This window comes from Epargyreus clarus, unplaced genomic scaffold (assembly GCF_041222505.1).
Source record: "Epargyreus clarus isolate Ecla_fem2 unplaced genomic scaffold, WU_Ecla_fem_2.2 ptg000019l, whole genome shotgun sequence".
Lineage (NCBI taxonomy): Eukaryota > Metazoa > Arthropoda > Insecta > Lepidoptera > Hesperiidae > Epargyreus > Epargyreus clarus.
In genome coordinates this window covers 14,693,354-14,720,989 of record NW_027332227.1, presented here as the reverse complement: position 1 = coordinate 14,720,989, position 27,636 = coordinate 14,693,354, and the positions used below count along the sequence as shown (strand labels likewise).

The 27,636-nt window shown below is 34.5% G+C and overlaps 1 protein-coding gene across 1 annotated transcript in view; it reads right to left on the bottom strand.

Moving 5' to 3' along the window:
* Positions 1–24,040, bottom strand: part of LOC140750023 (aminopeptidase N) — a 36,186-nt gene extending 12,146 nt beyond the window's left edge. The window contains exons 1-3 of the mRNA XM_073083313.1: positions 23,877–24,040; positions 3,419–3,612; positions 353–1,026 (exon numbers count right to left, since the gene is read on the bottom strand). Coding sequence (XP_072939414.1) covers positions 353–1,026; positions 3,419–3,601 — 857 coding nt within the window. The 5' untranslated portion in view covers positions 3,602–3,612; positions 23,877–24,040. The remainder of the gene's footprint in view (positions 1–352; positions 1,027–3,418; positions 3,613–23,876) is intronic.
* Between the last annotated feature and the right edge of the window lie 3,596 nt (positions 24,041–27,636).

Sequence of the window (27,636 nt, the reverse complement as noted above, 5' to 3'; positions counted from 1 at the left end):
AACACGCATGCCATCCACCTGATGGTAAATGGCTACTGACGCCCATGAACATCTGCAATCAACCCCAGGTATGATTAGATGTTCCTACCTGAGGTCGGCCACAGATGCGCCGCTATCCCTGTGGACTAAGCTGGAACGCCTCAGAAAAGTATGTCTCCCTTACCACACCCTTCAAATCAGAACACTTAACATTGCTGTTATGAGGCAGAAATAGGTGTGACAGTGATGCCGCTTATATTTTTCAAACGTTATACTGCTATTTTATCATTATGTAAATTATCTGCTCTTTATTCACAACTGCCATTTATGGAGGTGATAATTTTATAATGAAATTCATATGAGTATTACATACCTGACTTCACTATTATTGTTTACGTATGAACTCTTATAAAACCCTGTCAAGGAGTTTAATATCTGCCCTTGGAAAGATAGTTCCAGAATATAATCTACGCCTGGTGTAAGGGCTGATGCTAGGCTGAGTATCAACCTGTCTCCACTTCCCTCCGAGATCGATATTATCTCAATATTCCTCACATTACTGTGAGTTACTTGCGTATCCATTGATTGAGGGATTTCTGTCACAATTACAGGTAATTCTGTCGTAATATTTGAAAATTCGGTTGTCATATCCGGAAATTCAGTTGTGACATTATCAAAGTCCGTACTTTCGGTATATGTTACATTCTCAAACACTTCAGTTGTATCTTCGTAGTTTTCTGTCATGTTTTGAACTTCACGCTTAGTCCTCGTGTGAATTGTTTCATTTTCATATATTTGTTCCGTTAACTTAGCATTGCTATTAATACTGAGATTTTTGGAGTGTAATACAATTTCTTTGACAGGCTTGCTCGCCCTTATAGTGATGTAGACTTCACCCGTGAAGCTGGACTTTTCCAGGTCAGCTTTCAGCTTTAACCTGTAGAAGCTAGGAACAATGTGAGGTGGTAGGCGGAGGTCTGGAGATGGTGTGTCGGTCTGGCCAAATGGCTCCATCTCATTCCAGAAGTCTGGTGGTTTCTTTGACACCTGGAATTGATTACAGAATTGGCATTTGTTAATAAAAGTTCAAAATTTTACTGATAAAAATATTAATTTTTATTTTGTTAATATTTAAATATTTAGATTTACACAGAAAAAATAAAAATCCTAGTATACATTGTGTTAACATCTGTACATAGAATGAAAAATGTCTATGAAAAATATAGGAATTAAAGTATCCATTTAAATGGCATAGCAGCCGCCATACTGGCCTGATACACAGGGGATCTCAAGTTCAATCCTCTATTAGAGGGATATAAATTATGAACTGAGACTTGTTTGTTTGTGGGCCTTCATGGCTATTATTTGTGGGTTTTCATAGCTAGCTTAACTAGAAGGTAGCATAGACATCTAGGCATTATTTTTTTTTTTATATCTCCTTGTTTATTGAAATGAATATTTATTACATTATTATATAATTTTTTGAAGTCATTGTTTTTAGATAAGAGGCTTTTATACAACATTATCAACCTATGCCTAACACAGATAGTAAGAGGTCACTGCTGCCCATGGATGCCTATAACCTACTCCACCTTGAGGTTCTACCTAAAGCCAATTCTTCGTGGTCTTCAGGAATACCTTTTTTTGCTACACCCTTCATACCAGATAAAAGCACTTTACACTCATGTTATAAAGATGAAATGGGTGTAGCAGTCGTACTTCTGTAGAACGACAAAAGATTCCACAATTTAAATTTATTTAATTTAGAAATATGGTCCATTATATACCAGATTTGACCTTCACCTATATTACTAGATTTTACGCGTATACTCTTTAAGTATTGCTATTTTTCGATATTCCTGTACCAAAAGTTTTCCTCCCCGATCATTTCCGTTAATATTTAAGGTTTCCTATATGGTGCAAATTAGTTTTACCAATTAGTTTTGTTAATAATAAAATTATGTGTAATAGGATTAAAAATAGGAGCTATACTCACCGTTTCATCACCATAAATTAGAAGACAATTAATCACAGTCAATCCTATTAATCTTAGGAACATTTTTCTCATTTATATTCGATAAATATCACAGACGAAAATGAAATGTGATTTAAATAGAGAGCAATATCTAACTTTATTTTAGTAAATTATTACATATTTTGAATGATTAATATGAGTATAACATTCTATTATCGTTTTATTTGAAAATAAATTTACGTATAAAACATTTTACACAATGTGTTCGAATTTAAAAGATTGATGTTTTAAACGAAACGGCAACAACCTCACTCACTGCATTTCGACCACAACTGACTGATTTTTTTATATCCATCTTGTCACTATGACTTTGACGTATTATTTTGATAAGTCAGAGGTTACCAATACTACTACAGTTTCCTGTTGTAAATTCAGTGTGGTTTACGCAACCATTGATAAAACAATTCGTGTCATACGTAGTAACGTATGTATAAAATATTGTATTCACAATATATAATAAATTAACAATTTTGTTTTAATTATTAATCGATAACACAGACTTTGCCTTGGACGAGATAACCGCCGAAGGCCCAGTTTTCATGTTTAGTCCATTTCAGACTATTTTAGGAGATATCTAGCATTTGAGTGGTCAAATTAACAGGTTGCGAAATATTACGAAGTCACCTTACGAAGTAACAACCTTACGAAAAAACCTATGCATAGTGATAATGATCTCTTAATTCATTACTGCTATTTATAACTAAGCGTAATTTTAAATCCCTCCTCAAAAACCATCCGTACGATAATAAAAATAATTAACAGGCGCCAGATACTTCAGCAAATGATGATTGTGTTTGAATTACAAATTTTCGTACAATTAATTGATTGCAATGACGTAATACGTAATTCACACCAGTTAAAACTGAATACCTATCGACTATGTTTTGGGTGAATATTTATTATTTAACATTCCCGGTATAGATAAAGATGTACTTAATTATGTATTGATTAAATTAACGTTTTGAATCTATATTATAGTTCCGGTTATTACGCTTATTTAATAGATGATACATTTGTTGTACGGTAATACGACGTAAGTCTGCATTAAGCCTGTAAAGTTTTAAGATTTACAGATATTATTCTACAAAATCATAATAATCAACGAATGGTACGAGTTTTTGTTATATTGCCCTATCTTCTTCCGAGATAAGAAGCTATATTAATTATGGTCTCGAGTCAAATCAAACACTTATCTACCAACTGGATATGGATTCTCATAGGTGCTCTTAGGTTACTTTTTAGTACTCTCATCACCATTCGTTCCAGTGATCTGTTCCTAAGATAGCTCAAAGATCTAATACTGCAATCAACGTGCAAAAGACAAAAATTACTCGTGCTCAGGAACGGGAAAATAATGGATTGATAATCACAAGAACCGTATATTCTGTATTTCAGTTTACGTACCTTGAAAAATGTGATGAAATATACAATGACGCCTACAAGAACTGCTGCTAACACGGCGAAAATAACAAAACTGATGCATATGCAGGTAGAAATGAAAACGCCTCCTTTTCGCCCGTACTGCACCTCTGGGTCTCCATTAGGCTCGTAAGCTAAGAACTGCTGTCTGCTTGTCGATAGAGACATGTTGGTCTAATCTGAAAAAAATAAAAAAAAGGAATTAGGTAAGTTATTAGCGCGTTCACACACTGCGTTTTGGCGTTAGCGTTTTTTTACATACAACGTTATATTTTAATTTGTTCATTAATATCCCAAACTCAAAAGGATAGAAATAATTATAATAAGATTTTTAAATGAAATGGTAATCGAATCCTACTATTTTAACATTTTTTTAGTAACTTATAGGTTTTTCATGTCCAACAAATGTGTATTAAAATGATAATCTTTTAGTAACGACTTAAATTTACCAGATTAGCCATATAATTACGCAATAACGTATAAGATATGGGTTATGAGTTTTGCATTGTGTTAGTTTAATATGATGGTAAGATCAAATAATTGCAATGGCATTTATGATGACTGTCCTTTGTTTCAAACGCCATAACGTGATGGCATGTGGATACACGTGTCTGCATACGTGATCAGAATTTAGTATTGTCTGATTTTGATATCATTGTACCTAAATAACTTCAAAGTTTGGAAGGGAGCACAAACATCTGAGTGCATAAGTACCACTGGCCCGTATATCTGTCTTATAGCAGTTTGACGCGCTTTGTTCTGATTTAAAGGGTCTGGTAAGGTTGTCTCTTAAAATTGTTTCTACCATTTAGCATTTCCACTAGTTGTGATGGGTAGCAATACCTTAATAGCCAATAGAAAGGAGAATCCTAGTTGTACTTGTGATATGATTACAACATGCCCATGGACGGCAGTAATCGCATACCATCAGGTAAATTGCACGTGTAACATTACATTCGTTTCCATAAAAAACGGTTAAAGCAGCAACGCACTGCTCTTATATTCTGGTTTAAAAAGAGTGGATCACAGATATTATGGTTCTTTGTAATAGTAAACTTCTATTTGTACTTAATTGGAAGCCTACCAATCTGCTGTATTGTTTTGACAAATCTTTGAGATAAACCATAGATGGATAAACAAAGAAAATAATCACAAAAATTATTTTCGGTATAAATACCCAAACAGGTGATAAATTACTCATAAAAATATATTTAATTGAGGCAGTTCTACTTGCCTATTTGACTAGGGTTAAGAACCCTTTACCTTTAGAATTTAATCCACAACAAAATTAAAAAAGACATGCACGTGCAAATGTATGAAGTCGGTTAAAAATATTCATATTTTCAAGATACAAGGAACTTCTACATACATTCTCCGTCATAGACCAATTTTATTGTTTTTTTATAATCGACAGTTGGTGTCTACTCTAACATTAGCACTTCTTCGAATTCACTATTACACATTAAGTCACGTTATTAACATAATCTGAACCTACCTACATATAAGTGAAATAAAACTTTTCGAAAGTAATTTCAAAGTAAGTCCTAATTTTTAAGTTTTTATACGATTTCTATAAAAACTTACGACCCGAGTGTTTAAAAATGTTACTCATGTCACGTCTACAATTAATAGGAATTCAAAAACACCTCATAGGACTTGACAGGATCTGAACCTGTCATGCCGTTTGAGCTGCAGGAGGTTCCAAAGGGTAAGAAGTAGGTACATACATACATTAAGGTCTTCTTAAAAACGAAAAATCACACACAAACCGGGCGGCCCGGGAAGGTCGCAACAAACACTATGTAAAACTTTAATGAACAGCTGTGACGTTTAATGGGGGGCTTATGATTATATTACGTGTTTTCCTATACAAGGCATTTTCCTTCCATTATGGTATTGTTGTTACATGATAAGGTGAGCCTGCGAAATGCACTATTTCATGCTTTTTATGTATTGCAGGAACGAAAAAAAATGTGACTTAGACAAATAATACTTATATAGAATAAAATAATACCACCTTGCACCGTGTAACCGGTCTAAAAATATTCCACAAGAAGTTTTAATTTCATAATTCTAAGCGGCGTTTAAGTCCTCCATTTCAAAACTGAGTGTTCCTTTTTTAACCTGAGGCTAACGTTCGTCACGTTACAGACGTCATCAATGGCGGATGACGTATGTCGCCATTAATTACTAGCTATTAAAACCATTAAGATTTAATAATATTTTATTCGAAATTTAAATGAAAATAAAACCTAGCGAAAGTATTTCCATTAAAATGCATGGCAAAGGTATGCGTCAAACGCCCGCATTCGCCACGAGCCGTGCAATTAGACAAGGTTCCACTCATTGATGTCGCTGGCAATCGATAAACGGAATTGTGACCGCTTATCAGCATTACTCACGGTAAGGTGAATAAAAACAATTACGTAAAAAGTGCTGAGTATTTAATAGAACGAATTTCAGGTATGAAAAAGTTCAGAATATTGTTGATGAGGGTAGAGTCATATAGGGAGTGCGATCTGAGATGGATTGGTCGAAGAATCGATCTTGTTGGGCAAAAAAATTATTATTTTAATCGATCTCCAGTAATGGATCGATTCAGTGAATCGATCTATCATCCTAGAAAATCGAAAGTCGATCTTTCGAAGTTGGCTTAATGTGTTATAGACATTTTTTGTTGAAGGATACGTATTACAGTGCTTGCATCGAAGATAGATTTTTGGAGAATCGATTCTTTGGGCCTCGATTTTTTTGTGAATCGATTTATTACACTTCGATTTGAATCGATCCAAGAATCGATCTTGTTCGGAAAGAATCACACTCTCTGAGGTCATACGGAACGAGAAGGATTAGGTCATAGTCCACCACGCTGGCCAAGTGCGTATTGGTAGATTTCGCATACCTTTGAGATTGTTTTTTATTTTATAAATCTGTCAGGTATGCAGGTTTCCTCACGATGTTTTCCTTCACCTTTTAGCAAGTGATAATTAATGTCGATCGAGGGGTCTGAGGTTCAAATTCCAAACTCTTATTTTTCAAGCTTTCGACCGAGAAGAGAGGCCGAGCTTCTTAACGACTAGGCTATCACTGCATATATACGGAACGAAGTATTTCGTATTAATTAATTATAAAAACAAATAAAATTGAGTGCTTAAAAAGGTTGCGTATGATACTCCTACATTATAACAAATGAAACAAAACCTTTTATGTTAAAATCCATCAAGCTGTTTGAGCTGCAGGTCGAGCCAAAAATGAGACAAACATGTACATATATTATGTACTTACATTCGAACATGACAAATAAAAAAAATATTAAATTGTGTGAGGAATTGCTAAAAACGAAAATAAACGACCCAAAGGCCGTCAAAACATATTTTAGTGACTGAAATAACTAATGCCAATATTAAACTGTACATTAATTGTATTTTTTGTATCAATTAACTTGCAATTATTTTTATCAAGGTCTTGAAGATGTTACGGTTATCAAGTGACTTTTTTAAAGTAGTGTTCACAATGTAGTACTTATTTTTACAAGTAATTTGACAAGTCATTTCCCTAATGTCATATCATAATGTTAATCATCATTATCATATTGTTAATCTGTAGCGTACATGTTTTTAGGTATTGTCGGAAGTTAAAATGACAACAATAAACATTAAGCAAACAAAGGTTAGGGTACCGTACAAGTAGGAACCTTAACTCTGACCACATCTTGCGTTCATAAGTCTGTCCTATTTTAAGAAGCTCCTTATTTTCACCTGTATTCTGTAATGTGTGTGCACACGCTTAGTGTTTACCGCAACTCCAACTCTACAAATTTTGACTTGATCAAAAGGTATGCTGCAGTCAAATGTTCTATCCACACGTCTTAAATTGTGACGGTTTGGCAAATCCGGAAAATAGGATAATACGTACCCACTTTAGATACTCACATAATTTATACATACACATAAGTACATAGAAAGTCATTGATTGAAAAATGTGTATTAATATATTGCGGGACGGTACTCTCACGATCGATTCACACTTGGCCGGTTTTTGTTTATTGACAGAAGTATTACCGAGGAAGTAAATAGACGTGTTAGCCTGACTCAACAGTTTGCCAAAACACTTAGAAAGACCCAAGCCATTGACGTCACGACTAATGTGAGGTACTAGGATTGCCACTCGTACTAAAAAGTTGTTTTTAAGGGACTTATGCAGCCCTACTTTTTTATTAAAATTATTTATATCAAAATCGGCTTTGTTACTTCTTTATGCAATTTCGCAGTTTCTTCGTTTTGCATTTAGCCATCAAAGAACATTTATAAAATTCACCTTGTACCCATAATATAACATAAAAAATAATACTATATTTTTATCGGTGATTCAAAGAACGTGGAGTTTTCCCCAAAATAACTTGTGATCAGTGGTTTCCAATATTACAAATAGGTTGGCGAAAAAATGAGCACCAGAAAAATGTATGCTGTACCTACCACATATTTTATCCTACAGATATCCTATCTATTGTCATGAACGTGAAAGCTGTGGAATGAACTTCCTCCTGAGGTATTCCCGGAGCGCTATGACATGGGGCTCTTCAAAAAGGTGCAAAACAAGCTCTCCTTTAAAGCCGGCGATGCATTGGCGACTCCTCTGGTATTGCAAATGTTCATAGGCGACGTTGACTACTTTCCATCAGGTAGCACGTCTGCCTTCATACTAACCTTCTACATTTTTACAATATTCTTGCATGAAATATTATTTATAAAGAAGGGCAACCCTAGTATCTACTTCCAAACCACCAAGGAAAACCATAATCAGCCAGGTAAAACTAATCTACTTCGATCTGGGAATGTACTGATAATACGCCTGGGGTTTTTACGCCCGGAAAGGAATTTTTATGTGACGTAGGTACGTAAAGACATTCTCGTTTTAGGAATTCGATTTTAATGACCATAGCGTTTTTACAAGAAATAAAATGAGAAAGATATGATTTTTCCTTATACCTACCGTGTGCTAATATAGATTGATATTTATTTTTTACAATTCTTACTTATAGTTTTTTAAAAGGTAATCATAATATAAACTTGTGGGCCTAAATCCTGCCGCAAAATAAAATTAATTTGGACAGAAACGACAGCTATCGGGTCAAAAATCTACTCTATATTTTAAGAACTATGACCAACAATACACACTCATAAAATTGATTGGATGGTTTCCGATACAGTGACAAGTGATTTTAGGACATTAAAATTAGTAAATTGCGTTTAATTATGGCGAGCTGTTTCAATCGCCTTTAATTAATTTAAAATACTTGGGATACTTCATAGCTTTTAATTTCTTTGTGCGAAATCCCAATTATTTTCTCCAAAACAAAAGTATCATAAGTTACTACCTACAACATCGGTTAAGGGCTAGCAAAAGTGCAAAAAAATCGTCTAGCCTCTTCGGATATTAGCTGGAACAAACAGACAGACAGACATACAAAAATTAAGTAGTTTTTTTTTATAAGTGCCGTGTATACTTTTATGCGTTTAGCAAATGCCTGTTATTTTGACATTACATACAGATTTTATTTATTTGTACAGATTTGTTATATTATTAAATTTAAACGGCATCTGGCCATCGCTTCCCTTTTCATTTAAATTACACAATTAGCTATTTAATTGCTGGCCAAGGGTCCGCAATTAATTACACGTGGGGTCCGAATGATTAATAGATTGTTTCAATTGCGAGTTCACAAAAAATATTTCCATTTGTGAACTAGCTTTTATATTGTCCTTACGGAAGGATCACAGGCCAAGACACGCATATATAAGATTTTTAAGTTATGTTATGAGTCATCATCATCATAATCATCAACCCATTACTGTCCCACTGCTGGGCACGGGTCTCCTCTCATAATTAGAAGGATTAGGCCATAGTCCACCGCGGTGGCCAAGTGCGTATTGGTACGTATTATGAGTATTAGAAATTAAGTAAGAATTACATTTTTACGTTGAATAAAAATATAGTGAGGTAATCTGTATGAGACTAATATGCCTCAGATTTCTGTCAAAAGGCCCGCAAGCCGGTATTGGTACAGCACTGGGTTGGGAACTTAGGAATGTTCTTCCACGAATGTTTAGTTTGAACACCTGAACGAATCCTGAGATGAAATTAAAGTATTTCAGGGGAGTCATAGCCTTATTTACTAAAAAATGGAAAAACATAGAGTCATGAGCGGAAACGCAACTCCTTTTGTAAGTAGGTACATATGTTTTCAATACGTGAGTTATGAGGTCAATGATTTATACGGAATTTCGTTGCTATTAGGTCCGATTCCGAGATTGACGTCATCATTCGCTTTGATATCCCCGAATCTGTTCTTAGAACTGATTAAGTATATTGGTTCTTAATGACGCAGTGGAGAAATTCCTATTCAGGTACTGGGTTTTTCATAGATTTTGGCTTTTGTTGATTCAGTTTAAATTATTTTAGAATGTGAAATGTAGCCATCGTCATGTCTGTCTAAAGTTGTGCGTTTTTTTACCCGACTGCTAAGGAAGGGTTATGTTTTTCGCGCGTATCTTGTATGTTTGTCTTTCTTTATTTGATCCGATCTAACAAACGGCTGGATGAATTTCAACAGTTAAGGTGTCATTATATTTGTCTCAATGACCCGAGTGTCCTTAGATAGGTGTTAGTAAAAAAAAACAAAATGGCGGATTTTTGGCGCGAAATAGTAACAAATTAAAAAAAAAAAGTTAACCGAACCTATCGAGTAGAGTATCAAATGAAAAAAAATTAAACGGAGATTATAAAAACATATTTGTATATATATATATAAAACAGCAAGGTGACTGACTGACTGACTAACTAAATGACTTTTTCATTTTTCAGAAATCAACGTACAGCCTAAACCAAGGACCTTACACTTCTGAAATTTTGCACATAGGTTCTCTATATAGCGTGAATAAGTACTAAGAAAGGCCTTTTGGAAATTCTACCCTAAAGAGGGTAAAATAGGGTAAAACAGTTTTTTTGAAATCCTTTAATTTTGAAGCAACTACTATAAAATTTTGTATTTGGCTTTCTGGATAGGAACAAGGACGCACTTATTTATCGCCCCCCGAAATATCAACCCCGTAGAGGGTAAAATAAGGGTTTAAAGTTCCTTTGAACAATCGTCAATTTTGAAGCAAACGCTATGAAATTTTGCATCAGGTTTGTTAGATAAAAATAATGAAATTCTACCTCTAACGAGGTAAAATAATGACCGAAACTTTGATTTACTGAATTTATATATTTTATAGACCGTAAATGGTGTATTTTTTCGCAAAATACGAGTAGTAACACGTTCTAAAAAAAATTAACCAAACCTATCGAGTAGGGTGTCAAAATACAGGAAATTAAGAGGAGATTACACATACGTTATATAATATATCTTATATATAAAATTCTCGTGTTAGTTACCGTACTCCTCCGAAACGGCTTCACCGATTTTCACCTAATTTTATATACATATTCAGTAGGTCTGAGAATCGGCCACTATCTATATTTTTTTACCCCTAAGTGATAAGGGTTGTTCATCCTTAACATTTTTTTATTTACTTGGCAACACAACGTTTGCCGGGTCAGCTAGTACATATATACTCGTATATACACATCAAGATGACTGTCTGACTAAGTGAGTGAGTTGCTGTACCAGAGATCGACGCAAAGGGAAACCGCTGAACTTAAGCGTGCTGGAATTTTACACATTTTTTAGGTTCTTTATTATATAGCGTAAATTAGCACTACGAGGATAAAATAGTATAATATTGTTTGAACATCTTTTGTTTTGAAGCAGACACCTACTATGAAACTTTGTATGTGGCTTTCTGGATAAAAATAACGAAATGCCTATTTCACTGCTTTTGGAAATTCTACTTCAGCCTTTTTGGTGCAGTCGGGTTTTTGATTTTTTTAATTAATTACTTGTATTATTTAAATATGTATTATTGAAGTTGCGAATGAGCAGGCAGTCCAACAGAAGTGTCGAATGACATGGACATCTCTAACAAAGTCTGTACCCTTACCATGAGTTTTTACTTTTGAAAAATATGACTGTTTTGTATGATTATTTGCCCATACAAATTCCAATCAGCGCCCCTAGCGGGTTGTATCAGAACTATAGTACCCTTACCATGAGTTTTTACTTTTGAAAAATATGACTGTTTTGGTATTTGTTTACGTATTTGCCCATACAAATTCCAATCAGCGCCCCTAGCGGGTTGTATCAGAACTATAGTATCAGTAACGTAACATTAAATGTCTAAATTGACAAAATGGTGTTTTATGTTTTGTCTCTCTTTTTTGCGAACATGTGAGGCAGACAAAACGTTACGTTTTGTATATACGTGTACGTTTGTTACGTTTACTCAGTCTACTGAAGCAAACGGAACAGAATAATGGATTGTGTAAACGTAACGTAAAATTGTGGGATGTTTTGAAAACTCATGCCCTTACCATGAGTTGTACAGATTAGAGATTGTAAATGAAACTGATCACGGATGCTTTACTACACCTCACTTCGCCTCATATGTGAGTCAAACAGTATGCATACTTTTCCACCAAAACGCTAGATTTGGTTCACGCTAGAAACGCACCTAGTACCTCCTAGTTCAAACCATAATGGTTCTACCCTCTAATGAATCAAATTTTGCCAAATTAAAATTGTAGCTACCCAAGGAATATCTTTCACAAATGCATTTTTAACAAAATTAAAGTAGTGCAATAGTTCTAAAATATACCTATGGCATTGCATAATGTCTTACATATTACAGTGTAGTCATATTAGCGGAAGCACAATACCTACACAGCAATAATTAACCACAATTATTACCTCTCTTAATTAGTTATTAAACGTTACGGTCGTGCGTAGGTTTCAACTTTGTTCTCATTTGCTTTAAGAAAACATTTTGTTGGTAGTCATCATAACATATGCGGGTAACTTGATTTAAAACAAACGAACAGGTGGTCCATTTAATGCTGATCACTGTTGATGGATATCTGTAGTCAATCCCAAATATAATTGAACTATTTACCCCGGTAATAGATGAGGACTCTTGAGTACTTAGTTGGAAGAACCTTTAATAACTATGAATAGATTCTATGAATAGATAGGATTTTTCTTGAGGTTGGAGCAAATGAGCTGTCAGTCCACTTGACGCAAGTGGTTACTGCCGCTTATCATGGACATCAGTGTCCTACTCCATTTAAAACAGATTCTATGTGAAGTTGATCAAAGATGTATAACCATTCGTGTGGACCGTCATAGTCCACCATAAAAGTCGGCCGATGATGATGAACCTCCTACTACTCCACCTTACTATACTCATCAGAACAGATTTTAGCAACGCTTAATACATTGCTATTTTTAGCCTCTAGAAGATACTTATATTTTTTTATTAAATTTCAATAACCAAAAAGGACCTTTTACTTTGAACCAGCGATCTCACAACCTCTCACAACACTACAAACCCTTGAACCCGTGTATTTACAAATAAACATTTTTGTAATTCTAAACACTGAAAGGAAGCACTGATGAGTAAATCAAGTAGGTGATTATTCTAGCCAACTGGCCTTGCAATCAGAAATAGGCAAGGGCACCACTTACGGTACACCACCTACAGATGCTGGCACAATGAAGATTGCGGCGAAGATAATACACCTCCTCATATATTACTATAAGCGGTACTCGTATATTACTAGTATTATATGAACGGCGAATTTAGATAATTTGAACATCTTAGTGGGTAATAGAGACGCATATTTTACTTTTAGTGGTTACCTCTTTGGAACTAATCACTAAAATATAATAAATAGCAACGGCGGATATGATATTTTTTATCACATGAAGGGACAAACGAGCATACAGTTCACCTGATGGTAAGTGGTAACTGCCGCCCGTGGACATCCGTAAGAAGAGATGATCCATAAGAGATTGAGGTTGATCACCGATACGTTGACACTTTTGAGGACTAAGATGGTAAATGAGCTGGCATAGGGGTGCGTATGCATTAAGTCAGAAAATGGTTTTGGGTCCAAAATTTTACAAAATTTACTTCTACTCCATAACGAAACACCTTGTGAAGTGGTGGTGGATGTATTGACGTTCAATAATCTATTATGAATAAAACAAGTTTGATTTGATTTTGATTTGAATGATTTTCTACAAAATATTAATGACATAGGCTATATTTTTTAGCTGTCAGGTTTTTATTATTTAAATAATTCTAGGCTAAACTTTTAAGCATTCTGTTATTTTTTTGTTTTTAGACTCGTATTAATATTGACTAGGGAGCAAAGACATGCGTAGGTTGTACAGTGTGTACAGTCAAAACCCGACTAAACTAAACACGGTGTTATTATTTAAAAGCTTGGTTTACGTTTATCCTACCACGTTGTTTATGTAACCTTCGCTAGATCATGTATTTTTAGCTAACGTATAAAGCTATTCCAGTGATTGATTAGACCGGGAACCATCTCACGCAATTTTGGTTTTAGTATATCAAATTGTTGCTATTTTGTTTTTTTCTCGTTATATATTTACGCCTTTTGTTAACAGGTATTATCTATCACCAGCATTCATAATCAAAATTAAAAATATTTTATTAAAAAGAAAAGATTCTTTACAGGATTATTTTTTTACGTTAGTACCACATTTTTACAATTTACCACAGCGTTTTTGGGGGAAATCCCTGCAAAGGTTCTCAACTGCGGGTGCAGAGAGGATATGCCGGCTTAAACTCCACGGTGATCCTCTGGACGTCCTTTGTCGGGACTGCAAGCACGCCATCGCCCGCGATCCCGAAGGACCAGGCGCTACCATTAATGTGAGTACTGAGTACGGATCTCCTCTTACGATGAGAGGGATTAGACTGTAGTACACCACGCTAGCTACGTGGGGATTGGTAAACTTTAAATTTTTTTTTATCATATTCGGCTTTGTTACTCCTTTGAGAAAATGATGAAAGCGTCATTTACGTTAATCCTTACCGTTCCTAATTTCGCCGTCCACATACGTTAAAATTTTCCTCCAGTATTATAATTGGACAAGGCGAATGACATAAACCATTAATTACAAAAAAAAAACAATTTTAACAGTTTATCTGTAACAGCAGCTAATACTCGCATACAATCGAAACACGTATCCAACCGTAAACTGTGACTATCTAATCGTTCAAGTCAAGGGACATTTAAAACACATTAAACGCCACCAAACACCATTATTTGAGCGCTAATGCGTAAGAAACTACCGATTCTTTGCGGTTTGAGAACGTTGTTCGAGAATAAGTGTTAATTTATTTGTTGACTTTTCTGTTATGACATTGAGGTAGTAATGAGCGTGCAGTTCATTAGTTGGCTGCAAGCCTTTTTATTTTTATGCTTTACTCCTGAACATGGGTCTTTCCCATGGGCAACCATGTTGCTCTAATGTCTCATTTTTAGGGTTTCGTTAACTAAGCCAGGGCTCTATCTCTGAAACCGTGTTTTTGGTTTTGTAAGAGAACTCTCTTTGCACTTTTTTGAAGAGACGTTAAAGAGTTCCGGGAATATCACAGGAGGAAGGATAGTGGAGATTGTTCGGGATACTATCCAGCCCGAGGTGGACGTTTCACGTTTTTCGTAAAAATGTAGATATAGATGTAATAGAAGTTACTCTCTAACCAATCACCATTTGGAGGTGGTAGAACCCTTTGTGGTTCGACTCCGGCGGCACCACCGCCACACCTATTTCTACCTAATAACAGCAGTGTTAGGCGCTGCTGTGTTCCGGTTTGAAGGGTGTGGTAAGGGAGACATACTTTTCCTAGGCGTTCCAGCTTAGTCCTCAGGGGTGGCGGCGCATCTGTGGCCGACCTCAGGTAGGAATATCTAATCCTATCTGGGGTTGATTATATATGTCCATGGGCGGCAATATCCAGTTACCATCAGGTGGACTGCATGCTCGTCTGCTACTCCTATATTATAAAAAAAATCCGTTTAATAGTTTTTAACAAAATTCTTGGCGGTAAAAGTTTGTAGGTATCTGTATTAAATCTCTACTAATACATACTCTAAATGATCCTTTAAATCCTGGCTGACTGGAGAAACAAAATGCAAACTTGTTAGTAAAGAGAAAAACTCTAGTGTTTACTGCTTCTACAAAAGTTGGTTACGAACGATACGTGAACGGCTGAACGCTAATGGCCGTTGATATTTATTATCTGTTGTTGAACAAACCGTACACCGTGTAGCTGCAATCTTTATTGGTTAGAAATTTTGTGTTAAATACATAGATTAGTAAATATACTTCGCCGCCTTGAAATTGAATGAAGCCACAAACGGCTTATTAGTAAGTTCTTTTTTTGAATTCTTGACAAATAAAAACATTTTTAGAGAAAATTTACGAATAAATAACTAATACTGCGTAATTTACATAATAAATAAATAATTATTTCAAATATTTTAGGGACATTTTAGCACGGAGACGTGGCAAAACTTTTTTACGCAACTAATTCAATTCTCAAAACTTGGTTACATTTTCTTGTTAGTAGTGAGTAATCTTTACTAATCTATGGTAAAACAACTACTTTTTCGAAGGAAGCGTACTAATATCTACAAAATGCAGCAGTATTTATACTGTAGGTTTTAAAAAACCAGCTTTTATCTTAATAACAAGCATGACACTTAATGTAATATTTTATTAATAGTTAATTAATGAATAACCATCGTTATCAAACATTAGATTGATGACATTAAGAAGACAGTGGAATATGCTGGATTCAGTGGGCCTTATAAGACCTTCCAAACTTGATTAAGGAATTACTTAAGAAGTAAAACTCTAAGGGCAAATTTTTTATTGGAACTTTATTAAATTTTGCTAACGCAGATTTAAATTTGGGTTATTTTACTTAGGTACATATTTTGATGACAAAACTTTTCATTAATTATTTTATTAAATAACTGCAAAATGCAAATATAGATATAAACAACCTTCATCATCATCATCATCATCATCATGAACAACCCATTACTGTCCCACTGCTGGGCACGGGTCTCCTCTCATAATGAGAAGGATTAGGCCGTAGTCCACCGCGCTGGCCATGTGCGTATTGGTAGACTTCATATACCTTTGACATTTTTTTTTATAAATCTCTCAGGTATGCAGGTTTCCTCATGATGTTTTCCTTCACGATTTAGCAAGTGATAATTAATTTCCATAACGCATATAACTTTGAAAAATCAGACGTGCCTGGGATTTGAACCGGACCTCTCGATCGAGAGGGCGAGTTTCTTAACCACTAGGCTGTCACTGCTTATATTATAAACAACCTTAGTGACTTTTAAATACAACTAAAAAACTTAGGGACCGATAAAAAGTAATGGCATTGGCACATCATTTGGAAATTGCATTGTTATGAAACAGAATAATGAATATGGTCAGAATAATGACGAATACTAATCTTATTAGATACGGAAGCCGATAGTAAATAGTGCTTGTCATAAACTATGAGTAATCAGGAACTAATGTGTATTCAATTGAAGAAAATGTCTCGTAATACACTGTATGCAGTATATAAATCGCTCGGTCACAATTGTGGAAATGATGTAATACTTTAAGTGAAGTTAATATTTCTTAGTTTAAAGCGACTCAACGCAAGAGCTGCACACAAGATACTGTGTTACTATTGTTACTAATAAGTATAATACATAGTTTTTTTTTTGCCAAAATTAAATCAACCCAACCGACTATGGATTCAAAAAGGAAATGATCCGATATCTCTTTTATATTTTTGAAAATATTTAGATACTTTAATTAGTTCCCTATAATGAAAATTTAAGAATAAAAAGTCTTTAAATTATTAACACTGTCTGAAATTTGGCAACTTTTATGACAAAAAATCCACGTAGTCTTTCAATTTACAATTCGCTCAGTAATCTACGACCTCAATCCCTCTGCATCTAGGAGGAGACATATGCCCAGCAATGTAACAGTAGTGACAAAGACACAACACTAGCTTATTTTTTTAAATTAATTATTTATCTCTCCGTGCAACACCTAAATCAATTTTGGCGGGACTTAGGTATACGAGTAACCGCAAAATTTTACAGCCTTCAGTAGAGGCTATCATTTAAAGTTCTTTCATAATCCCAAGCACCACAAAGTCGGGGTCATGAGATGTGAAGGTCGTATACGATAAATTCCCAAATGATTCACATGTTAGTAATAAACAGTAAAAATCAATGACGTCAAATAGTTCAAGATTTTGGAAACACCACCGCACGTGTTGAGATTTGTTCTATTTTACAAAATGCTGTTATAATAATGTCTGGATTCTGCACAGTTTCAAGATGACAGGCCATTTAGCTAAAGCTGCTACAATATAGTTGAAGTATGATATGTGTTGATGACGTAGGCATTGGATTACATGACGTCATTATAAGGAGCTTAATATACTGGTTTCGCACATAAGAGCTTTCGTATATTTTGTTATAAGATCAAGGTAAACAAGAATGCACCTGGTAGGTAAGAGGTTACTACCGCTTAGGGGTCGTTCAAGTATTACGTAACGCAATTTGGGGGGGAGGGGGGGTCTTGTGAAACGTTACGATGCGTTACAGGGGCGGGAGGGGGTCTTCCGTAATACACGTTACGTAACATTTTTTTAATAAAAAAATAGGGAATTAAAACTCCTAAATTGGCAACCCTTTTCATTTACGTTTTACGGGAAATCCCTTGAATGAGCTGGTTCAGCCGAACTAAGTCCTGAGTATTCTGAGTTAGACTAAGTATAGTACAGTATAGCAGTATGTATGCTTTGACTATACTTAAACTAACTTAGAATACTCAGGAGACCTAGTTCGGCTGAACACGCTCTTTGTATAGTCTGGTTGTCATTTTTAATTTGTTCTCGCAAGTTGGCAAATCTTTTCGTTCAGATTTCACGGGGAATCCCTAGATTGTATTGTACGTCATTTAATGTTGTTTCCGTTGTCAGTATTCGTTCGTAGTGTTTATAGACAAGTAGAGATGGGTTGTACTAGGTACATTTGGGACTAGGTATGCCTGTTCCTAGTATTTAAAAATACGTGATCCAGAATCCTGTTCCACCTAGTCCCATAAAGTCTCATTAGTTAGTACAATTTGGTGTGGACTAGGTACTTATTCTTGGACTAAGAAGCTAGTTCGTTCATGCCTTGCATCAATACGTAAGGGCGGTAAGGTTTGCACGCGCACTCACTAGTAATAATGAATTGTAATCTTTCCTTCATGCTTTATACAGGCTTAGAACTATCAACGTTAGATTTATCGAAATAGTAGTCTGATTTATCATTAAAGTTTTCGTGAGCCGGCGCGGCGTCCACCTAAATGACATTCGTATAGATTCGGAATAGATGCACGACTGAACAATTCCGAATTTTCACACATTTGACATTTCATACTTAATTCGCATCGAGTATCTGTTTGATCCGACAGCGACTAGGTGTAGTTAAAAAGGACAAGTATATTTTTGCCTGCCCATGAGTTGATGTTTTATTAGTTTTTACTCTTATTCGCATTAAAAATCTCTTGTTTTATTTCTTAGTATTATAAAGTAAATATGTAAGTAAAAGTATTCTAAGGATAAAAACTATAACATAACTTTTTAGCGAGTTTAGGGTAAAAATTGACACTTGAGTGTTACGTAACGTTAGGGGGGGGGGGGTATAGAAAAACGTTACGGTGCGTTACAAGGGGGGGAGGGGGGGTCAAAAATCTTCAAAAATTGCGTTACGTAATACTTGAACGGCCCCTTATGGACATCTGTAAGCCTGTAACCATTGGAACATGTTCTCCCTGAAGCCGAACACAAATGCGACACCCTCTTGAGGACTAAGATAGTCTCCTCATAACTAAGGGTGGGTTGCACCATGTAACTTTAACATTTACAGAAGCCTAACCAACCGTCAATTCCATGGTTAAAAAAATAATTCGTTGCACCATTTTAGTTGAGGTTGTAATTACATCATAACTAATACTTAACTTTAACCGCTCGATTTCGATCGGTTAAAGTTACTGTATTTGTCAACTTCCCTGTCAAATTCTACTAAAAATTGCGATGACAACGGCACAAATGACGTTAATGACAAATAAATTGGTGCAACACAGAATTCTTACATTCCATCGCTACCGTCAAAGTTACTGTTATATTTAACTTTAACGCAAACTTTAACCGGGCTTTCGATGCAACCACCCTAAGTCAATCGTCGGTTAAGCTAACCTCCAATGGTACCAATTACTAAATTTGTTTCAGGACTTGTTAGTAAATAGTTTTTTACCTGTAGGGCTTAACACAGTGGTTATTCTATCGATCTGATACGAAGAGAGTTCGGGATTCGATTCCCAGTCAGACCTAACGATAAATATAGATTTCTGGGTTTTGATATTCATGTTCTCGTCTTTAAGTATTTTAAAAGCACACATGACAATGTCCTATGAGACAAACTACTGTGTGTGAAGAATTCTGGTACTAGATGCCATGAATTCAATTAGCCTAGTTTTGGTTATCTCAAATTTATCGAAATTGGATTGCATCTAGATTCGAAGTCATCTTAGTATTTTACAGAATAATACTACTATGGTACAGTAACGGGTTAATGATGGTGTGAACCAGGGTCACACGCCAATAATATTGTATTCTTCTAAACAAGTCGAGTGAAATGATAGCACACCTTGTACTTAACCCGCATGTCTCTTCAATGATAAACAATATCTTTGCTATTTAACAGGTTATTATTGCTGTGTAGAGGTGTTCTTGAAAAGGTTTTTTAAGATTGAATCAAAGGAGTTCGTCATGAAACTGCATGAGTCCACAAGATACCGAGATTTTCCGGCCACTGCCGGCCATCTTCTTCTTCTCAAAGTGCCTCTCCGACTAGCGAAGGTTGTCCGTCAATTCTACGAGCTTCCTTCAATCTTTAGCGAGGCGAAATAGCTGGGCAGCACGTGCTATCCCTGTCCACTCTTCTTTCTCCGACCCACTTTTCTTTTGCCATCTACTTTTCCCATCATAATTAGTTGCAGCAACTCGTATCTCATGATATGACCTAAGTAGCAACTTTTCTGCGCTTGATGGTCTGCAAAAGTTCGCGATTTTGGGTCACACGTCGGGGAACCTCGTCGCCGCCCATCGACGTCTGTAATAAACTTCATACACGACGTTGACTAACTTTACCAAATTTGTAAGTCGGCGGGCATCAGCAGTCTTCCACTGAATCGCGAAAGTATTTCACGCTAGGAATAGGTAAAGTGATAGAAGTATACTGGTTCTATAACCTTTCAAAGTACTCTAATGATATTAATTGTATTTATGTTATTGAACTAGTATTAGTCCATCTGATAGTAAGTGGACACGTTCGCACATGGCCATGTGCAATCAACCCGAATAGGATGGATAAGGCAGCTGCGTTCGGACACAGATTTGTTCCCACTTCCAAAAATGAAGTCTGAACACGAGGCCATTTCTTTTTAGCGGTTGATCTTGTCAAAATTTATCGGCTGTCGTCGCGTCATAGACCTATTTCTCGAGGGATAGCATGGTCTAGCCTTGAGTATTTGGTTCAAAATCTTAAACAATTAATTTTCTATATCGTCATAGTCAGGAAGAGAGTTTTGTGTTTAAAATCCGAAATCGCTTCATGTTTTTTTTGGCAAATTAAGGCAGTATACATAACTACTCGTAATACAATTTTGTTGTTTTCTATTTTATTAATGTGGGACACATTATAAATATTATTATTTTATTTATTTATTCATTTATTTTTACAAATTGTTCTGAAATCTGGATATTATATGAAAATGTCTGGACGATCGATACGAATCCCGATTTTCAGACAAGAACTACACCCTTCCAGGTGTAGTTACAGTAGTTTACATACAGTAGTTTTATTTCTCTAGAAAGATGTCTTATTCCTATATTTATATAGATTATAGTTATAGTATTTAAATATAAATTCAACATTTTGTGTACACAGGTGATAAGTACTCGTGAGTAATATGTATTGCCAATTCTGTATGCCATTCTTTGTTGCAATATTTATTATATTTTGTATTAGTCATCACGTCAGTCAATTTTCAGTTTTATATTTGTTATTTATTTGTAAAGGTGATAGAACCCTTCTTAGTACGGCTACACCTATTTCTGTATTATTATATAGGTATACTAGCTGACCCGGCAAATATTGTGTTGCCATATAAATATAAAAAATGTTAAGGATGAGCAACCCATATCACTTAGGGGTATGATAAATAGATAGAAGCCAATTCTCAGACCTACTGAATATGCATATAAAATTTGGCGAAAATCGGTAAAGCCGTTTCGGAGGAGTACGGTAACTAACATTGTGACACGAGAATTTTATATATAAGATAATATTATTATAACGGCCTTAAGCGCTGTTGTGTTTTGGCTTTAATACAAGTAATGGAAATAAACTAATAATACCTAAATAAAGATTATGTAAGGTGGCTAAATCTTTCATGTAACTGAATTCGCCACTACAATAAGGTACCCGACCACTCTTGAAACTCAAGAAAAAAGATTAAAACAGGTACTAAGTGATTATTTGACTGATAAAACGGTGTGCTCTGAAGTAGTTATTTTAGAAGTTGATAACAAATGTACTCTAAATATTCGAGGTAAATCGTATTTCATATTCACCTCTGTAAGTCCTTATTTTCGCGTAATAAAATTGTTTCAGGTGTCACCTAGATTAGCTCATACAGTCACAGAGAAAACTATTAAAAAGAAATTTTAATCGTCGATGAAACAATTTTATATTTTTGTATAAAATTCTTACTTAGTAAGTATTAGTAGTTTTGGTTTTTGAAGTTATAGGTCATAGATTAGTAAAGATTACTCACTCCTAACAAGAAAATGTAACCAGTATTGACAATTGAAATTGTCACTGTCATCTATTTTCGTATTTGAAAAATATTAAAAAAATGTAGTTTTTAGATCATGTACGAATGAAACGATATTTCTCACTTTTTTCTTCGTGTCGTGTCTTGTTCCGCGTAAATTACACCACGACAGCTATTAAATGGCTGACAAAAATTTCAGCCGTTTAAGCCATTTAATGGCTACCTTCAATTACAAGGCGGTGAGATATCTATACTTATCTATGTTATAGGTAGGTAAAGGTATTGCTAAAATTCTGCTATGATTTTAAGGCTTTATTATATTTGTACCTAACTAAAAGGTCACGTCACTAAACCCATTTGGCAAGTAGAAAATAATTAATGCATATACTATACTATATAATACACTATACTACTATATAATACAAATGAAGTGGATGTGAATAATAATATTAAGTAAATACTTTTATGTCGTTCGCCACATACCTATAATGCAGACTTATTTATACCACCATATGAATTTTAATTTAATATACTTGTCACGAATAACATACAATAATGTTTACCTGATTATAATAAAATTATAACAGTGAAAGTTATTTGCGCGATAAGACATAATTGCCTTATACCTTCTAATGTTATAATAGACGTAAGTATGCCATAATGTTAGTAAAGAGAAACCTCATTAGAATATGTAAGATATAATTAAAAATTAAAATTACCTTGATAATGTATGGCTACAATATTTTTGTTTGTATTCCTTTTCATACCTTTAGTAGTTACAAAATATTATGTTATTTTTCTTCTCCATCATAATATTTCGAATATCAAAGGGAAATAGGACAAACCACAGATTATACTTATTTTTTTATAATATAGAAGTATCTAACGAGCATTCAATCTACATGATTGTAAGTGGCTACTGTTGCCTAATCAACCCTAGATTAATTAATTAAAAATTAGAACCAAAATTAGAACTTTACCTAGGCAGGTGCCTCTCCGCACAGATTCGTTTCTACTATGAGGATTAAGATGAAACGTAGAGGCGTATAAGTATGTGTCCCTTACCAAATTTTTCAAACCACTGGTGTTATAAGACACAAATAGTTGTGGCGGTGGTGCCTCCAGCGTGGAACTACAAAGGGTTCTACCACCTTCAAAATGTACTTACCTAATACGTAAATATATTTCTCATTTAGTGCCTATAAAGCGTTTTGTTTTCTTCCAAAATAGGTATAAGAAAATGTATTAAATGATAATTAATTGGAACTGAAAGCAAATCAATAATTCTCAGTCACTACTTAAGAATCCGTAATTTGTAACTAGATTTATTCGCTTTCGGCGGTATGACAACAAATTTTAATTAAAGCCAATTGCGTGCACGTTGCGTACAAATTTAAATTTGATTAAAACTTATGTCTAATAAATTTACTCTTTTAAAATATTGAACGTAAATCAACTAACAAACGCCAGACTAAGTTCCAATTCCAATTACAAAAACATTCCATAAATGCACAAATTAAAAATCAAATTTCGAACAACACGACTCACCTTTGCTCTCGTTTTAAAATCAGCGCACCTATTCCACAGACAATTAAAAATAAACTCACAGCACTTCCAAATTCAAATCGTTCTTTTGCACGATTAAAAATTAAACGCTCGAGAAATGTACTAACGCCGTGCACGCACAACAATCTACGGCGGTATGCAGATAACTTCAACACACGCTGGGCGTTATTTTACGTGCACAACACCAATTTAACGTGACCCCTCACCCACCTGTACATTGCTCTCAATTCAGTATCAGTTACAGTATATTTGAAACACTTGAATCATTTCTTGTTAGAAATATTATTTTTATTGCTTTTTATTTTTATGTAGCTACATTTCAGTATGGTCTTTATGATTTCTTTCGCCTTGTTTTTAAATAAAGATAAAAAAAAAATCAATTAGGAGCTCTAGATAAATGGTCGCGGACCATGACGTTTCGTTCAACCTTGTGAATGATACAGGCTGCATTTATATTCCATGTCTTTTGTGACTTAATTGTTGCTTATGATCTTAATAATGCCATGAATGTACTTAATATTATGTAACGTAAGGAGTACCTCACGCACTCGGTACTCTTTTTTCGAAAGTGGTAGTTAATAAGCCACGATGATTACAAGCCTCTCCAAAATAGACCTTAGGGATAACACTGCGATTACTTTCAGATCAATATGAATTTTATTCTGTTTGAATTTATGTGGAGGCGTCCATGACCTAAAGCGACTATTTTCTACACAAATTATAAAAATGAAACAAATTATTATAAAAATAAAACAACACAACAAACGACAATAACAAAGTAACACGTCCCACACGATTTGGTGCTTACGTGTTTGCTTTATTTATTTTCATGACATGGGGGTGAATTGAGGAGGGGGAAAGAGTTTTGCTAACTATCGCTGACAAGGGGGGGGGAGTTAAAAGTTACTAAAATCCTGCTTACGTCATGCTGGAATGGTCACTAGTTTATTTATTTTCCTTAGGATTTGTCACACACTTTTAAATTTAACTACATGCGATATCAGTTAATAATAATACTAATATTTGGATATTAAATGGGAAAATTTGGGTATTATCCTTTGTACAAAAGGAAAGTCCGTTGATGAATAAATTGGTCACAGTTTCTAGATTTGTTGTAATTAATACCATAAAATATAGTACACTTGCAATTGAAGTTCATGTTCAGTATATAATTGTTGTTTATCTCACAATGACTGGTCTAATCGTGAACGAGTTAACCAGATGTCTACGATAAAATAATGTACTTAATTTAAATAATGGTTCCCATTTTGATAAATAGAAAGAAAGATAAAACGAAAGAGGCCAGATATTCTGACGCCAGCATTCTGCGCCATATTTATTTCACATAATTCGAGACCAACTAATAATTTCATTCCTCTAACCATAGATTAATAAAGATTTCTCACTCCTAACAAGAAAATGTACCCAGTTTTGAGAATTGAAATAGTTGTGTAAGAAAGTTTTGCCACGTCTCCGTGCTAAAGTGTCCCTAAAATATTTGAAATAATTATTTATTTATTATGTAAATTACGCATTAATAGTTATTTAAACGTAAATTTTCTCTAAAAATGTTTTTATTTGTCAAGAATTCAAAAAAAGAACTTACTAATAAGTCGTTTGTGGCTTCATTCAATATCAAGGCGGCGAAGTATCTTTACTAATCTATGGTACCCAGTTTTGAGAATTGAAATAGTTGCGTAAAAAAGTTTTGCCACGTCTCCGTGCTAAAATGTCCCTAAAATATTTGAAATTCTTATTTATTTATTATGTAAATTACGCAATATTAGTTATTTATTCGTAAATTTTCTCTTAAAATGTTTTTATTGGTCAAAAATTCAAAAAAAGAACTTACTATAATAAGCCATTTGCAGCTTCATTCAATTTCAGGGCGGCGAAGTATCTTTACTAATCTATGCCTCTAACATGTCTCTTCTTAAAAGGGTACTTAGTTCATTTTTTGAACCCCAAAATATATTTATTTCACTTTTTATGTGCTAAAAGTACGTAAGGCATCAATATCACACCAAAACATAGTGGCGCTTAACAATTTTACGAGTATCATTAGGCAAAAACAAATATATATATATAACGGTTGTTGTCAACCTATTACTGTGCTACTGCTGGGCCCGAGTCTCCTCTTAGATTGAGTAGGGTTCTTAGGCCATAGACTTGCGCGTTGACCAAGTGCGAATTGGTAGACTTTAAACACTTTTAAGAACTTTTTATTTGAAATAGTTCTCAGGTGTGTGAAGGAATTCACAATGTTTTCCTTTACTGTTAAAGCAAGTATCTTATCTAATCTAATTTAATCTAATACACACGTCATAAATTTGAAAAAAAATTTAGGTGCGTGCCTGGGGCTTGAACTTCGGACCTCCCGATTGAGAGGTCGAGCTTCGACTACTAGGCTGTCGGTCTTCTTTACAAAGGAGATGTATATTATTTGTATATAATAGTAATAATTTACAAATATATTTTTCAATATAGTCCTAACCCGTTTATACAGCGTGCAGCAAGTGCCTAATGATCGTGAGCCATCATTGATGACGACTACAAAGTGATCAAAAGGCGGCACGATTGTTCTTTCAATGATGATTTAAATGATGTACTCGTAAAGTACCACAGTATCATTAATTCTATATTATTTAAATACCATTTGTATGACTGAATAATCATAAGTAAACGTGTTTATATATTTCTATTTAACTATAGCATATTCTTAACGGCCTCCGACTACCTTATATTACTTATTATTTTAGGTTTTTACCACGCTTTTATTAGCTTGACCTGTATGTATGTATGTATGTAACGGAATCTTTGAAATCGATTTATACCCACATTAAACGGTCCGATTTATTTATAATTTTGAACACTCACGAGTATCAAGAACCGATGACAATACACGATTTTAATAATATTATCCCATTCACCACATCAGGATCGTCAGGAATCAGGATTAACGATTTTCCTTATGCGATTTTAGCGTGGTTTTTAGTTTTTAAACTATAATTAATTATTTTACAATATGTACATACATATTGTGCATAAAATAGGTTGACATAAATAGTCGATAATATTAGCCGGACTGCATGAGTGGCAAGTGACAAACGATCATGCAGTCCATCTGATGGTAAGTGGCTACTGCGCTTTGACATTAATCAAACCAGATAAGATTAGAATTCTACATGAGTCTGTAGAAATAGGTGCGGCGGTGGTTCCTACGGAGTTTAACCGCAATAATGGTTATGGCCGCAATTTCCTTTAATGTCCCACTGGTGGAAGCGGATATTCTCTCATAATAAATTAAATATTTATTATGAGAAAGATTTTAAACGAAAAATACCGCGGAATGGATACATTTTATTTAGAGAAGTATTATTAATGTTTTTTTTCGTATAGCGACATCTATTAGCATTTACCGAGAACTATGACGATAGGCAGCTATGACGAGGAACTCTCCATTTTAGTTCTGTAAAGCTTTAATAGATGGCGCTAGAATTGACTTCTTAAAACACTGCAAACTTGAAAATATTATTAAACACCATTCTATGCACTAAATCGATATGAAATAATTTTGTCTCAGGTGTAAAAACGGAATACTCGGCATTCATTCTTCAGATGGTTATAACATTTTTTTATTAAATCATGGGCGTGAGTCTTTTCCTAACATTGGTTGAGTATATTCCTCCACAGTACACATTATTGACGCTTTATACTCTAATGTGGGTTGGTGGAGATCCTT